Here is a 15,814-nt window from a genome sequence, read left to right on the forward strand (position 1 = left end):
ATAAAACATTTAGGAAATAAAACCATCTTGAACCATTTGGCAGGAAGTAATGTTTTCCTTCTTGAACTCCCAACTTACTTTGCAATTTTTTCTTGACTCTATCATGGTCTTCCTAGAATTATCATATTCATGTAAACATCTTTTCTTTTTCTATAAGCTAATAAGCCTCTCAAAGGCAGGTATCATCTTAACACCTAGATGGTTCTTGACAACAGAGCCTTGCAAAGCATGTGTCACTAAATATTGGTTGATAGAGATAAAATCACCTTTGTATAGATTAAATTCTTACTTTAATTCCTAAAGTACCAAATTTCTACTTTCCAGCAGGGCAGCAAAGTCAGCAGGAATGCTGGGCAGGATCGTCCACGTCTCCAAATTGTGAAATATCCAGTCTCCCAGTTGACCTTCCTGGAAGAATCCTGGGGGTCTTTTAGCCCCAGCACTCCAATCCCTCATGGAGTAGGCAAAGCCTGAACAATTCTGGGGTTCATGCTTGCATCTGCCAAGTGTGCATGTATTGAACTCATGATAGGCACTGTAGAATGCAAGGCTGTCTTGTTAATGTGGGAACACCACGGGTGCTGGGGACATGGTGAAGGGACGTTGTGTGATCAATCATAGCACCCACGTTTAAATTTCACACACACCCCCAACACTGTTCAGGCCATAGAAACCATAGCTGAAGGGTTGCCAGATTTTTCACTTCTAAAGAGCAACCTAGACAAATAGAATCTCATGTCCTTACACAGGAGATGGCATAGGTGATAACTGTGAGAACAGCAGGCAGAGTTAACCAGTGGGGCTTGAGTGCTGAAGTAGGAGGACAAGTAAGCTGGGTCCCTAAAGAGAAGGGCTACAGAGGGCAGATGACATGGATAAAGGCGAGGATGAGGTGCTAGGACTAGGAGACGCTTCAGCTTCATTATGTCTAATGCGAGGATACTAACAGTACCTTCCTCACAGGGATGGTATTATGACTAACAGAGATAAAACCTTTAAGGTACTCAGTACAGTACTCAATTAATGCCATTGAATTTTTTCTTTCTTTCTTTTTTTTTTTTTTTTTTTTTTTGAGACTGAGTTTCACTCTTGTTGACCATATTGGAGTTCAATGTCGCAATCTCGGCTCACTGCAACCTCCACCTCCCAGATTCAAGTGATTCTCCTGCCTCAGCCTCCTAAGTAGCTGGGATTACAGGAATGCACCACCACACCAGCTAAGTTTGTATTTTTAGTAGAGACGGTGTTTCACTTTGTTGGCCAGACTGGTCTTGAACTCCTGACCTCAGGTGATCCACCTGCCTCGGCCTCCCAAATTGCTGGGATGAAGGCGTGAGCCACCATGCCTAGCCATCGAATGTTACATAATGTTCTTTAAAATTTTTAATGTTATATATAATGTGTGTTGTTTATGTATAAATTATACATATATGCACATATATGTATAATTTATGTTATTCTCTGTTGTATTTCTTAGAATTGCATCCCATGGTCCATTTCAATCAATACTCTTTCTCTGATAGACACACAAGAGATATGTCACTCTTACCTTTGCTTCCTCAAAAGATCAAGAATGAAGCCAGGCATGGTGACTCATGCCTGTAATCCCGACACTTTGGGAGAACAAGGCAGGTGGATCACCTAAGGACGGGAGTTTGAGACCAGCCTGGCCAACATGGTGAAACCCCTTCTCTACTGAAAATGCAAAAAAAAAAAAAAAAAAAAATTAGCTGGGCGTGGTGGCATGTGCCTGTAATTCCAGCTACTCGGGAGGCTGAAGCAGGAGAATTGCTTGAACCCTGGAGGTGGAGGTGGCAGTGAGCTGAGATTGCACCACTGCACTCCAGCCTGGGTGAGGGAGCAAGGCTCCATCTAAAAATAAAAATAAATTAATTAATTTTAAAAAAAGATTAAGAATGAAAACTGAATTGGCTGGGTGCAGTGGCTCACACCTGTAATTCCAGCACTTTTGGAGGCCAAGGTGGGCAGATCACCTGAGGTGAGGAGTTTGAGACCAGCCTGGCCAACATGGTGAAACCCAATCTCTACTACAAATACAAAAATTAGCTGCGTATAGTGGTGAGCGCCTATAACCCCAGCTACTTGGGAGGCTGAGGCAAGAGAATTACTGAAACCTGGAAGGTGGAGGTTGCAGTGAGCCGAGATCATGCCATTACTCCAGCCTGGGCAACGAAAGCGAGACTCCCATCTCAAAAAAAAAAAAAAAAAAAGAATGAAAATTACCCACTTCAGAATGTTTCTCATTTTTGGGTTCTGAATCACCATCTTCTGCTTATATTTTCAGGCTGCATCCACTTCTTAGGGACAATGTGATTTTTAAGTTGCCTCCCTGCTGTGTAAAGTGGTACTTCCTCTCTTTTATGCTTGAAGCAGCTTCACTTTGGTTCTAGTTTCTGAAATTTGATTAAGTCTTATTTATTTTCACTACGCCCTTCATGATTTTATTGATTTTAGTTATGTTCCTTATTCACATTCATTTCTTTCATTCAGAAAGTCCCAGTATCCTGAATAAATCCAGTCTATAATTGTGGTCATTTAGTTCTCTTTTGCTAGACTTTCTTTACCTCTACTCTGTTCATCACAGAGTAGTCCTACATTGACTCCAAATCCATGTGTGAAAGAGATGTCCATAACACCATAGAAATTGTCTACACACTATTATTTCAAATAGAGGAGGCACTACAATCCCATCACCATTTCACAACAACTACTTTCATTGTCTACATGCACTTTTAGGGGGCTTTTTGTTTGTTTGTTTTTTGAGATGGGATCCCACTATGTTGCCCAGGCTGCTTTCAAACCCCTGGAGTCAAGCCTTCTTAAGTAGCTGGAACTACAGATGCACACTACTGTGCCTGGCCTCCACTTTAAAAAATAATGATAACAAAGTCTATGTAAAATAATTACAAACATGGCCAAAGAAACACTGACCTTAAGCATATTGTCTCTGAACCTGGGGACTTTCGAAGACATTTTCAATGCACAGCAAGCGGTGCGATCAATCTACCTTTAGGTCTCATGTAAATTTGTTTTATTTTTGACAGCTAAACTTGGAGAAATGATGCTTCAAGCATCACAACAGCATTGACTGACAACTCCCTAAGTGTTGCATCTTTTATAGCAAACATAATTGACAGCTCATAGCTAAAGAGCTGCACATGTGTATGGATTTGGTCCATACCGAACACAGTGAAAAAAAATCAAAGAAGATACTTGCTCTATTTGTTATGTATTAAGATTCAATTAATATGGTAAAATATATGCATCTTGGGATAGATTTACTTGTGGGCTAGGACAGGTTCCATTTTGAATAGTATAGAAGCTTAATATATAGCAATTATGTACTAAAATTTCCTCTAATAAGCATTTTTAAATTTCAGTGAAATTTACATTACTTGTTTTCTTACCCCATATATATTTATTTAGCTGGGAGTGGTCTAGATCAGCGGTTTCCAACCTTTTGGGCACTAGGAACCGGTTTCATGGAAGACAATTTTTCCACCACTGGGGTTTGGGGGATGGTTTCAGGATGAAACTGTTCCACTTCAGATCAGGCATTAGTTAGATTCTCACAAGGAGCATGCAACACAGGTCCCTCGCATGTGCAGTTCACAATAGGGTTCTCACTCCCATGAGAATCTAATGCCGCCACTGATCTGACAGGAGGCAAAGCTCAGGCAGTAATGCTGGCTCACCTGCCACTGGCCCCCTTCTGTGTGGCCCGGTTCCTAACAGGCCATGGACCAGTACTGGTCCACGGCCCAGGGGTTGGGGACCCCTGGTCTAGATAATTAGAGACTTTTCAAGTTGTAGATTTAAATACCACTCAAGCTATCTTTTGTGGGTATCTGGCTGTGAGGATTAAGTTTAAAAATCTGGCCATATTAAAAACAAGAATTCTGAAATTCCATTTCTAGGTATATACCCCACAGAACAGAAAGCAGGGGCTTGAACAGATATTTGTACATCTATGTTCATAACAGCATAATTCGCAATAGCCAAAAGGTAGAAACAACCCCAGTGACTATCGATGGATGAATAAGTAGACAAATGTGTATATCTATACAATGGAATATTACTCAAGCTTCAAAAGGAAGAAAATTCTGACAAATGCTACAACATGGATGAACCTTGAATACATTGTGCTAAAAATAACAAAGCTGGAGGCAGCACATTACCTGACTTCAAACTATACTACAAGGCTACAGTAACCAAAACAGCACAGTACTGGTACTAAAGCAGACACATAGACCGATGGAACAAAATAGAGAACCCAGAAATAAAACCACACACCTACAACTATCTAATCTTCAACAAAGCCGACAAAAATAAGCAATGGAGAAAGGAATCCCTCTTCAAGAACTGGTGCTGGGATAACTGGCTAGCCATATGCAAAAGAATCAAATTGGACTCCTACCTTTCACCATATACAAAAATTAACTCAAGATGGATTAACGATTTAAGTGTAAGACCTCAAACTATAAAAATCCTAAAAGAAAACCTAGAAAATACCATTTTGGACATCGGCCTCAGCTAAGAATTTATCTCTAAGTCCTCAAAAGCAATTGCACCAAAGCAAAAATTGACAAATAGGACCTAAATAAACTAAAGAGTTTCTGTACAGCAAAATAAACTAACAACAGAGTGAACAGACAACTTACAGAATGGGAAAAATTTTCACAAACTGCACCTGACAAAGGACTAATATCCAAAATCTATAAGAAACATAATTCAGCAAGCAAAAAACAAATAACCACATCAAAAAGTGGGCAAAAGCATAACAGCCACTTCCCAGAGGAAGACATACAACTGGTCAACAAATATGTGAAAAAATGCTCAACATCACTAATCATCAGAGAAATGCAAATCAAAACGACAATGAGATACCATCTCGTGCCAGTCAGAATGGCTATTATTAAAAAAAAAAAAAACTCAAAAAAATAACAGATGTTGGTGAGGCTGCAGAGAAAAGGGAATGCTTATACCCTGTTGGTGGGAATGTAAATTTGTTTAGCCACTGTGGAAAGCAGTTTAGAGATTTCTCAAAGAACTAAAAATAGAACTATAATGTGACCCAGTACTCCCATTACTGGGTATATATCAAAACGAAAAGAAATCATTCTACCAAAAAGACAGTATGTTAATTGCAGTACTTTTTACAATAGCAAAGACATGGAGTCAATCTGGACACCTGCCAACAGTGGAGGGATAAAGAAAATGTGGTACATGTACACCATGGAATACTATGCAGCCATAAAAGAGGAACAAAATCAAGTCCTTTGCAGCATCATGGATGCAGCTGGAAGCCATTATCCTAAGTGAACTAACAGAGAAACAGAAAACCAAATACTTCATGTTCTCACCTATAAGTAGAAGCTAAACATTGAGTACACACGGACATAAAGTTGGGAACAATAGACACCGGGGACTACTAGAGGGAGGAAAGAGGAAAGGGGGTAAGGACTGAAAAATTACCTATTAGGAACTATGCTCAGTGCCTGGGTGATAGGATTATTCATACCTCAGGCCTCAGCATCACATGATATATACATATATCAAACCTGCACATGTACCCCCAGATCTAAATAAAAGTTGGAAAAAAATGGCAAAATGAAAAAAAATTATGCAAAGTGAAACAAGTCAGATACAAAAGGACAAATATTGGATATGATTCCACTTATAAAAGGCACATAAAACAGTCAAACTCATAGAGACAGAAAGTAGAATGGTGGGTGTGAGGGGCTGGAGGAAGGAGTTTGGGGAGTGAAAGATCTCACTTGTCTGTGGAAACCATTAAGTCTTTGTATTTTTTTCCAGGCTTAGATTTTTGTATAGATCCACAAAGTTCTGCAGCTCCAGGGATGCTTTCCAGGAATCCTGTAATGCAGGGCAGAGCAGGGGCACATCAATTTTTTGAGGACTACATCATTTAGCTATGCTCACTAGGTAGGAAGAGGGGAGGAGGATGGGGAAGAGGTGGTAAAGGAGACAGGAATAAGGAAATGAGGTATGTGGAACACAGGAGAAAGAAATTACAATTGTGCCAATTTACACTGGTGCCACAGCCTGCCATACCTTTCAGTGTGAGTCAGAGAGAGATGGAAGGTGAAAATCAACTCTTTTCGTCAGAAGTATATAAAACAAGTATGTAGCATTTCAAGAATAATGGTAAGTTGCACACCTATTTATCCACCAGTCATCTAAAGATAAAAAACATTGGCACCTCCTGTACCCTTCTGAAGGCATTCTTCCTCCTCCCAGAGGTATTTACTATCCTGAAATTTGTGTTTTCATTGTCTTGCTTTTCTTTACAGTTTTACTATGTAGGGATAAACCCTTAAACAATATCTTGCTTACTTTTGCCTATTTTTTGTAAATGGAATCCTACTGTGGCTATGCATATGTGACTTCCTAGTTTTTGCTGTACTGGTGAAACTCAACCATATTCATATGTATAATTAAAGTTCATTCATTCTCATTGCTGTATGGTGCTCTTTTGTCCATCCATCCTCCTATCAACAGACAGGTTATTTTTGTGTTACCAAAATAAAAATGTTGCTATGAACATCCTGATACATGTCCCCTGATGCACTGTGCAAGACCTTCTGCAGGGCATGTATATAGGAATGTAATTGATGAATTGTTGGCTGTGCTCATCTTAAGTTGAATAGGTTACTAATTACCTGGTTGATTTCATGAGTTGTACCAATTTACACTCCTATCAGCAGCATCTAATAGTTCCTGCTATCCCACATCTCAGCAACACTTGGTGTTAGTACAACACTTTGATTTTCCTGATGTTCATCTAACAAGCTGACTTTAGAACAAAACCCTCACATTAGACATGACCCCACTATATTGGATTTTTAGGACCTAGGATTCCTGATGCCTACAATAGGTGCTCAAAAAGTGAGAACAAAATGAAAAGAATCTAAGCTTTAGCGATTTGGTAAAGTACATGAGTACATTTCTTTTCTTTTTTGTTTTTTTTCGAGACAGAGTCTCGCTCTGTCACCCAGGCTGGAGTGCAATGGCGCAATCTCGGCTCACTGCAACCTCTGCCTCCCGGGCTCAAGTGATTCTCCTGCCTCAGCCTCCTGAGAAGCTGGGATTACAAGCGTGTTCCACCGCTCCCAGCTAATTTTTGTATTTGTAGTAGAGACGGGGTTTCACCATGTTGCCCAGGCTGGTCTTGAACTCCTGACCTCAGGTGATCTACCCGCCTCAGCCTCCCAAAGTGCTGGGATTACAGGTGTGAGCCACCATGCCCGGCCTCTTTTTTTTTCATATTTTAAAGATTAATCAGTGCATTTCAATCTTTCCTGTGTCTCCAAATTATGAATCTAATGTGAACATTTAGCAGTGCATTTGTTCCCAAATTCAAAGGCTACACAGGAAATGTAATGCAGGAGTACAAGCATTGCCCCTAGAGGTGGAAAATGTACTACATTCGCTTTACTGTACAATCTGCAATCATGCATTCTGAGAAATGTGTCGTTAGGTGATTCCATCACTGTGCAAACATCATTGAGTGTAGTTACACACATCTCAATGGTGTAGCCTTCTATACATCTTGGCTGTATGGTACAGCCTATTGTTCCCAGGAAACAAATCTGCACAGCATGTTACTGGAACACTGTAGGCAACTGTAACTCAATGGTAAGTAAATGTGTATCTAAACATAGAAAAGGTACAGTAAAAATACTGTATAAAAGGTAAAAATGGTACATTTGCATAGGACACTAACCATGGACAGAGCTTGCAAGGCTGTAAGTTGCTCTGGGTGAGTCAGTGAGTGAGTGGTAAGTGAATGTGAAGGCCTAGAACATTGCTGTTTACTACTGTAGACTTTACAAACACAATACACTTAGGCTACAATAAATTTATTAAAAAATTGTCTTTCTTCAATAAGAAATTCACCTTAGCTTACTATAACTTTTTAACTTCATAAAATTTTTAATATTTTAAAAGTTTTTGACTCTTTTATAATAACACTTAGCTTAAAACATAAGCACACTGTACAGGCGTACAAAAACATTTCTTTCTTTATATTCCTTTTCTTTCTTTATACCCTTATTCTTCTATAAGCTTTTTTTATTCTTTAATTTGTTTTTTAGCTTCTTAAACTTGTCTGTTAAAAACAAAGACACAAATACACACATTATCCTACACAGGGTCAGGATCACCAACGTCACTGTCTTCCACCTCCACAGCGTGTCCCACTGGAAGGTCTTCAGGAGCAATAACACGTATGGAGCTCCTATGACAATAACGCCTTCTAGAATATCTCCTGAAGGATCTACCTGAGTTTGTTTTACAGCTAACTTTTTATTTTTATAAGTAGAAGGAGTACACTCCAAATTAACAATAAAAACTATAGGGTATAGCCTGATAAATAAATAAACCAGTAACATAGTTCATTATCATGTATTATGTATTGTACATAATTGTATGTCCTTTAATAGGACTGGCTGTGCATAGATTTGTTTACACTATCATCACCACAAACGGGTAAACAATGCATTGTACTATTGTAGCAGGACGAGCTGCAGACAAGAACCCCTCAGACACTGAGCTGTAGAAGGAAAGGGCTTTATTCAGCTGGGAGCATTGGCGGACTCATCTCCGAAAACCAAGCTCCCCGAGTAAGCAATTCCTATCCCTTTTAAGGGCTGACTACTCTAAGGTGGTCCACGTGAGAGGGTCATGATCGATTCAGCAAGCAGGGGGTACGTGAGTGGGGGCTGCATGCACCAGTCATCAGAACGGAACAGAACAGGACAGGGATTTTCACGATGCTTTTCCATACAATGTCTGAAATCTATAGATAATACAAGCAGTTAGGTTAGGGGTTGATTTTCAACTACCAGGCACAGGGTGCAGTGCTGGGCTATCTGCCTGTGGATTCCATTTCTGCCTTTTAGTTTTTACTTCTTCTTTCTTTGGAGGCACAAATTGGGCATAAGGCAATATGAGGGGTGGTCTCCTCCCTTACTATGATGTCTTGATGGCTATAAGGTCATTAGGAGATAGCAACTTTTTAGCTCTGTTATAATTTTATGGGACCACTGTCTTATGTGAAGGTCACTGTTGACCAAAACTGCATAATGCAGTGCATGACAGCATTCTAGTAAAGAACTGCGACATGAATTTCAGAAAAAGGAAAAATCTCCACCACTCCTAACCTTAATTTTAGTACTTAGTTTTTATATGGTTTAATATCAATAATTTTTTAATAGTATAAATCCTGCTTCCACATACTTACTGTTTTTTACTTGGTTAAATTTCCACAATTAAAATTTTAAAAAAAATTTAAAATAATCTCACAATGTGTAGGAACTACTGTTTAAAGACATCTATTTTAATGAGCTATAAAGTCTTGGTTCTCTGCTGGGCTCATGCCTGTAATCCCAGCACTTTGGGAGGCCAAAGTGGGTGGATCATCTGAGTTCAGGAGTTCGAGACCAGCCTGGCCAACATGGCAAAACCTCATCTGCACTAAAAATACAAAAATTAGCTGGGCGTGGTGGTGGCCACCTGTAATCCCAGCTACTCAGGAGGCTGAGGCAGGAGAATTGCTTGAACCCGGGAGGCAGAAGGTGCAGTGAGCCGAGATCACACCACTGCACTGCAGCCTGGGCGACAACAGCGAAATTCCATCTCAAAAATAAATAAATAAAATAAATAAATAAAGTCTTGATTCCCAAATGCTAGTTTATCCATCTGTTGACAAAAGGAGTCAAACTCTGTAAAATATTTTGAAGAGACTTATTCTGAGTCAAATATGAGTGATCATGGCCCGTGACATAGCCCTAAGGAGGTCCTGAGAACATGTGCCCAAGGTGGTTGGGGCACAGCCTGGTTTTATACATTTTAGGGAGGCATGAGACATCAATCAAATACATTTAAGAAATACATTGGTTTGGTCCAGAAAGACCTGGGACTGATAGAAAGGGAATGTTCAGTTTAAGATAAAGATTGTGGAGACCAAAGTTCTTTAGAAGTCTTATAGTGGTTGCCCTTAGAGACAATGGATGACAAATGTTTCCTATTCAGATCTTAGTTAATCTCTTTAGGATTGGAAGGGTCTGGAAGAAAAAGATCTAGCTATGTTAACAGAGATTCTTTACGGATGCATATCCCACCCCTCCAAGGACAGCTTTGCAGGGCCATTTCAAGATATGGCAAAGAAACATGTTTTGGGGTAAAATATTTTGATTTTCTTCCTTGTCTCGTAATGTTATGCCAGAGTCAGGTTGGAAAGTAAGTCACCATATATAGGGTTAAGTAAAACCCATCTGATAAGAATTTATGATTTGTAGGGCATGACTCCCCAAACCACGTGTATAGGAATTTGGGCAAGATAAAAAAATCAGAGTTTAGTCATCTGACCTCTGCCAATTTCTCATGATATTTTTTGCTAGTCTAAAAGCTAATAACAGAAAGAACAACAGGATGAGCATTTTATACAAGTAAATGTATTCCATTTAAAAGATTTTTATTTATTGTGAAATTATGTCATTCTACCTTTTTAATGTTAAAAAGTTGTTTCGTGAAATGATGGTGATAGTACAGGGTGTTTGCTTGACAACTTTATACGATCTCCGATTTTCTGTGTTTTACTTTTACTGACCCTTCAAATCTAAGGGTTTGTAAACCCTTTTAAAGTGTGTTACTACATCATTTAATATGTGTTTCGTAGAAAGCGCCCTGGGAGTTAACCGTCAGGAGCACGCAAGTTTCAGAAAGCAAGACATACTCATCTCTAACAATTGATCAGTTCTGATTGGCTTTCAAGTAAGGCTTAGTACCAACGCGTAGGGAGGGACGTGCAAAAACGAGAAAGGTAGTGTTTGACCTCACCGGTTTAAGGTTTATCCTGTACAGTTAGGAAACAACGCAGGAAAGTGCCAGTTTGACAGCTGCTGCAGGAGAGTCTTGACTTGGATCCAGAAGAACGTGGAAAGTTAGAGGAGGGGAAAACCCCTACTAGGATAAGACACACAGGAAGCAATGCTTGGAATCCATCTGGGGCCCCGGCCGCCCTGCCAAGGTGGAGGAAGAGCCCGCTCGAGATGCAGCAAGGGGGCTGGGAGGGAAGGGCTGGCTAAAGTGCCACGTGGAAGTGAGCGCCAAAGAGACTAGGAGAGCGTGGAAGTGAGTTCCAAAGAGACAGAATTCAGGACGTGAAGAGAAAGCGGCCGCGATAAACTACCCACTAGCGTTCCTTCTTGAGGGCGACAGCAGCCAGGGGTGGAGTCGGATACGGCCCGCGCACTCCATGCACCCAATCAGCGACTTGCCGTCTCGGGTCGCGGGACACGCCCCCCGATCCAAAGGCCCTAGAAGCTCTTGCTCAGGACAGCCTCTGGAGCCCCGCGTCCATTAGCGCCTGCGCCGTCTCTAGGCCCCGCCCCGTCACCCCTGCGGCCCTGGATCTCCCACAGCTAACATGGCGGCCCCGTGTGTGTCCTACGGCGGAAGAGTTTCCTACTGGTTTCTTCTCTGGGGTAGGGGTACCCTCGTCCGGAAGCAAAGCCTCTGGAAAACCGCGGCAGCTGAGTTGCAACCAAATGTCAGATCCCAGGTAAGGCCTGGGAGGACTGGAAGCGGTTTATCTCTGCCGCGCGAGGATGTGGAGCCAGCGCGGACACCCCCCAGCGTCTCGTGCCTTCAGGCAGGGTAGATATTTAGTGGAGATCTGAGGTTGGGGGTGGGGAGGTGGGTGTTGGCTTGCAGCGGCCGCTCTGGAGATTGTTACTTGTTTTTTCGCGGGTTGCAGCGAGGGGAACTTACCTGCAGGTGGAAGTGGAGCGACCTCTTCTTTCATTTGGCGGCTGAGCTAAAGGTCGGTGCCCTAGGTCTGGTGTTGGGTCCAGTCCTACCCTGCCCTGTTGTCCAGAGAGGAGGAGAGCCGCGCCAGAGAAGAATGACGGGAATTGGATTCCTGCAGGGGCCTGGAAGACAATGGAGAAAGTCACGTTCTGTAGAGGACAGTGACTTTTTAGAAGTGCCTTCAATCTGCGCAATTTCTGTCTTCTTAATTTTCCCGAATCTTTCTCTATGGAAAGATGCAGGCCAGAACTTGTACATTTCGTTTAATCCAGAGGGAAGTGGGGAGTCAACAGCTGGTAGGCTGATGATGCCAATTTACTGACATGCGATCTCAGAGGAGGAAAAAGATTTGAGAGGGAAGAAACGAGTTTAGTTTGGGATTATGTTTTAGGCATCTGGGATTTCCAGTAGGTCTATAAATAGGCAAGTCTATAGCTCAGGAGAAGAACTGATTTCGAAGTGCCCTGTTATCTTGTAGATGGTAATTGAGGCCTTGTAAACAAATTAAATTACCTAGGGAGAGTGTACTGAGAAGTAGGCAGAGGGACAGGGCCCTGAAGGACAAATAAGAAATAGGAGGCCCCAAGAGATTGAGAATGAGGGACCAAACAAGCAGGGGAGAAACCAGCCAGTGTGGTATCATGGAAAACAGGTGAATGTTTCAAGGAGGGAGAGTGATAACCAGTACCAATTATTGCAGGGAAGTCAAACACCATGCTTTAAAAACTATATTGGAAAAAAAAAAAAAAAAACCATCTTTTTTTATGTTCTTTCTTTTATATTTGAACCTAGATCAACCAATCCATTCTATCTATTCATGTGGATATTTGCTTTTACTTTTTTTCTTACTGGAAAATGTGCTAGAAATTTTTATTTTTTCATGCATCTCTTTGAGTATATCTTTGCTGTATACACATGATTATGAGAGGGACTGTGTCATACAGAGTATTTTTATTGTTGACATTTAATGTGTGTATTGGGGGATGGCTAACTTTCTGTCCCTCCTGGTATCTATTCTATGCTTTTTTCGTGTTCTTATAATCGTGTATAAACATACATGCACAGGTGTACTTTACAAAAAATGGACCATATTTGATTGCATTTTACTTTTTTGCTTTTCTCTTCTACATATGCAGTATATTATAAAGTAGAAATTTTTCAGGGTCCCCTATTATGTTTTTAAAAGCATTTTTAACTGCTGCATACTATTCCATGATAAGAATATATCAAAGTTAATATAACAATTGATGGACTTTTGCTTTGTTTCTACTTTCTTTGCACCAATAAAGTTTCAGTAAACATCTGGTCTAGTTGTTAAGTACTGGTTTAGTAAAATGGATGAAGAATGATTTCTCCTTGTTACTTTAATTTTCATCTCCTTGACCAGTCTTGAAACAACCCCTTTCTCCCATATGGCAGATGTTTACTGAGCACTTTGCCAGGCACTGTGAAGTAAACAATTTAAAGTCGAACAATTACAAGACAGTGTCCACCCTTAGCACTCTTAAGGGATGGTCCTGAAATGGCTGAATCCCCAGATTCCTGAATACTACTACAGCATGTGTTTTACCACATGAAGTACAGCTCAGCTATAACTGAAACACTTAGCTGACTCCCCTTTAGATTCTTATGATTGCATACATATACCTAAAGACGTTGATAAAGATTTTTGTTTATCCTGGCGCAGAGCTTATCTGTCTTAAATATTAACATTTTTTCACTTCTGCCTACAACATTAATAGTTAGATTTCTCTTGGTAGCCCAAGAGAAGTTTTTTATTATTTTATAAAATAATAAAAATTTTAATCACTTAATGAGTGACAAAACACTATACCTGGTCTTTTGTTTGTTCAAAGTTTAATTTCCTTAATTAGAAAATCTCTTCAGAGGTTACAGCAAACTTGAAGGGTGTAGGAGAATAGAATAATAATAAAGTGCATTTCCTGCAGAGTATTTTTGCATTTTGTTTATATATGTAAATGTATACTAGGTGGTGATATAAACAGTAGATCTTACTATGGGTCACAGTTTAAAAAGTTTGAGAAACACTGATTCAATAAGGAAAAAGAAGCGAGTTTTCTTAAGCTATTCCTGGGTTCTCAGCTGAGACCTTCACTAGCAGACTACCTCTTGCATACCAGTCTTGTGGTATGCATGTTTTGTGTTAATACCTCAGTACAATTGCAAATGTCTGAGTGTCCCAAATTTGGGGCGGAAGAGGCAGTCTTACTCATGAATGGCCAAACTTTTCAGATTATATATCCATGAATATCAGGGATCTATAGTGTATTGTGATATTTACAGAGGTAAGTACAGAAGAGCACAGAAATGATACGCCTGAGTCAGACTAGAGTTTTTGACCAGGTAGAGGATCGTCATGGGCAGCTTCCCCGAGGAAGCAAAGGGAAATAGCGTCTTTAGCAGCAATTAGAAGTTATATGAAAACAGAAAGCTATTCTCTTCAAGGAAGACATAATAGGTGCACAAGGCTATAGAGATGTACTGAGTGATAGCGGGTTTTGTCAGCAACAATTGGTTATAGCATAGGGTTTTGGTGAGAGAATGGTGAGAGACAGGACTGGAAAGTTTGGCGGGAATCAGTATGGTCTGTTTTGCTATGCTTAGGTAGCTGATTTTTTTTATCTGTCACAAATGCAAATAGTGTTAGCATTATTATGAGCAGTTGACAGTTCCCTTCCATGCTGTACTACAAAGTTTACCCATGAATTCATAAATCCTCTATCAATATGGCTAATACAGGAATGCTAATTTGGCTTTCTATAATATTTGTGATTTTTGTAATAAGGAAAAGCAAAAGCAATGCTATTTTGAGAAATATCTCTACAAAACGTTAATAGGGTGCTTCTTAATTATTCTCTACTACTGAACACTTTCTTAGTGCTTAAACATTTAGTTTTTGCCAAGCCAAGATTCCTTTGTTGATTTAGACCGTCTGCTAGAGAAGTGATCAATGGCATTAAATGGCTTGGTCCTTTATATTTCGGTTACACTGTAAACACATTCCTGTCTCTGTCTCAAGTATCTTTTTGTTTTGTTTTGTTTTGTTTTGTTTTTTCATCTCCCATGCTCCTGGAGGTTATAATAACTGTATTTATCACAGCATTCTGTTGGTCTACTTTAGTAGGGGCTTCATAAATTTTTTTTGACAAATGGCTAAAAAACGCTTTGGAAAACAAATGGTATAATTGACTTGAATTTGTATCAGATGCTCTACACAGCTCTGTAAATTAGTTATGCCCCCGCCCCTGATAATTTTTGAATATATTTATTTTGAATCCCAGTTTATTAGCAACGGAAAAGAAAAGCCCTTTGGTAGGATAAGCTATTGCCTTTGAGATCTAATCCTGTCCTTGTAAGGATAGAATTGAGTGTGTTCCTCATTGTTTTAATTACAAAAAATACCTCTACGTTAAAATTTACACTTTCCTTATTTGGCAATTTATAAGTGTCTTATTTAATAAGGGCTTGATAATAAATGCTACTGTCATTCCCACCCCTCCTTCCCTTATAAAACAAGATAAGTAAACTTTCTTGTACTATGCTTCGTTGTTGTAATTAGGATTATGAATGTATCAGTTATTTATTGCTACATAACTAATTATCCTAAAACTTAGCAGCTGAACTAACAGACATTTGTTTTCTACAGTTTATGTGGGTCAGGGTTCTCCAGACACCCCTTGCTGGGTCCTCTTGCTCAGGGTCTCTGGTAAGGCAACAGTCCAGGTATTGCCCGGGGCTGCAGTCATCTCAAGGCTCCACTGTGGGTGGGGAGAGTCTGCTTCTAGGCTCACTCAGTGTTGTCATTAGCAGGATTTAGATTCTTGCAGGCTGTCAGACTGAAGGCCCCAGGTCCTTGCTGACTGTTGGCCAGAGACCTCCCTCAGCTCCTGCCACATGTGCCTCTAGGGCAGCTCAGCACATCTGGCTTCCCTCAGGC

At 40.2% G+C, this 15,814-nt stretch overlaps 1 protein-coding gene and 1 long non-coding RNA gene across 4 annotated transcripts in view; one reads left to right on the top strand and one right to left on the bottom strand.

Annotated features, from left to right (window-relative positions):
* Positions 1-12,147, bottom strand: part of LOC141408309 (uncharacterized) — a 163,441-nt gene extending 151,294 nt beyond the window's left edge. For 2 of the 3 annotated variants that reach the window (XR_012422001.1, XR_012421998.1), the window contains exon 1: positions 10,885-11,276. This is a non-coding gene — a long non-coding RNA (uncharacterized lncRNA). Of the gene's footprint in view, positions 1-10,884; positions 11,277-11,817 lie in introns of those variants that run through there. The other variant, XR_012421999.1, reaches the window with a different exon arrangement.
* MRPS9 (mitochondrial ribosomal protein S9) overlaps positions 11,448-15,814 on the top strand; it is a 55,823-nt gene continuing 51,456 nt past the window's right edge. Inside the window, exon 1 of the mRNA XM_005575177.5 lies at positions 11,448-11,608. Within this exon, the coding sequence (XP_005575234.3) occupies positions 11,474-11,608 (135 nt within the window). The 5' untranslated portion in view covers positions 11,448-11,473. The remainder of the gene's footprint in view (positions 11,609-15,814) is intronic.

Source organism: Macaca fascicularis, chromosome 13 (genome assembly GCF_037993035.2).
Source record: "Macaca fascicularis isolate 582-1 chromosome 13, T2T-MFA8v1.1".
NCBI classification, from domain to species: domain Eukaryota; kingdom Metazoa; phylum Chordata; class Mammalia; order Primates; family Cercopithecidae; genus Macaca; species Macaca fascicularis.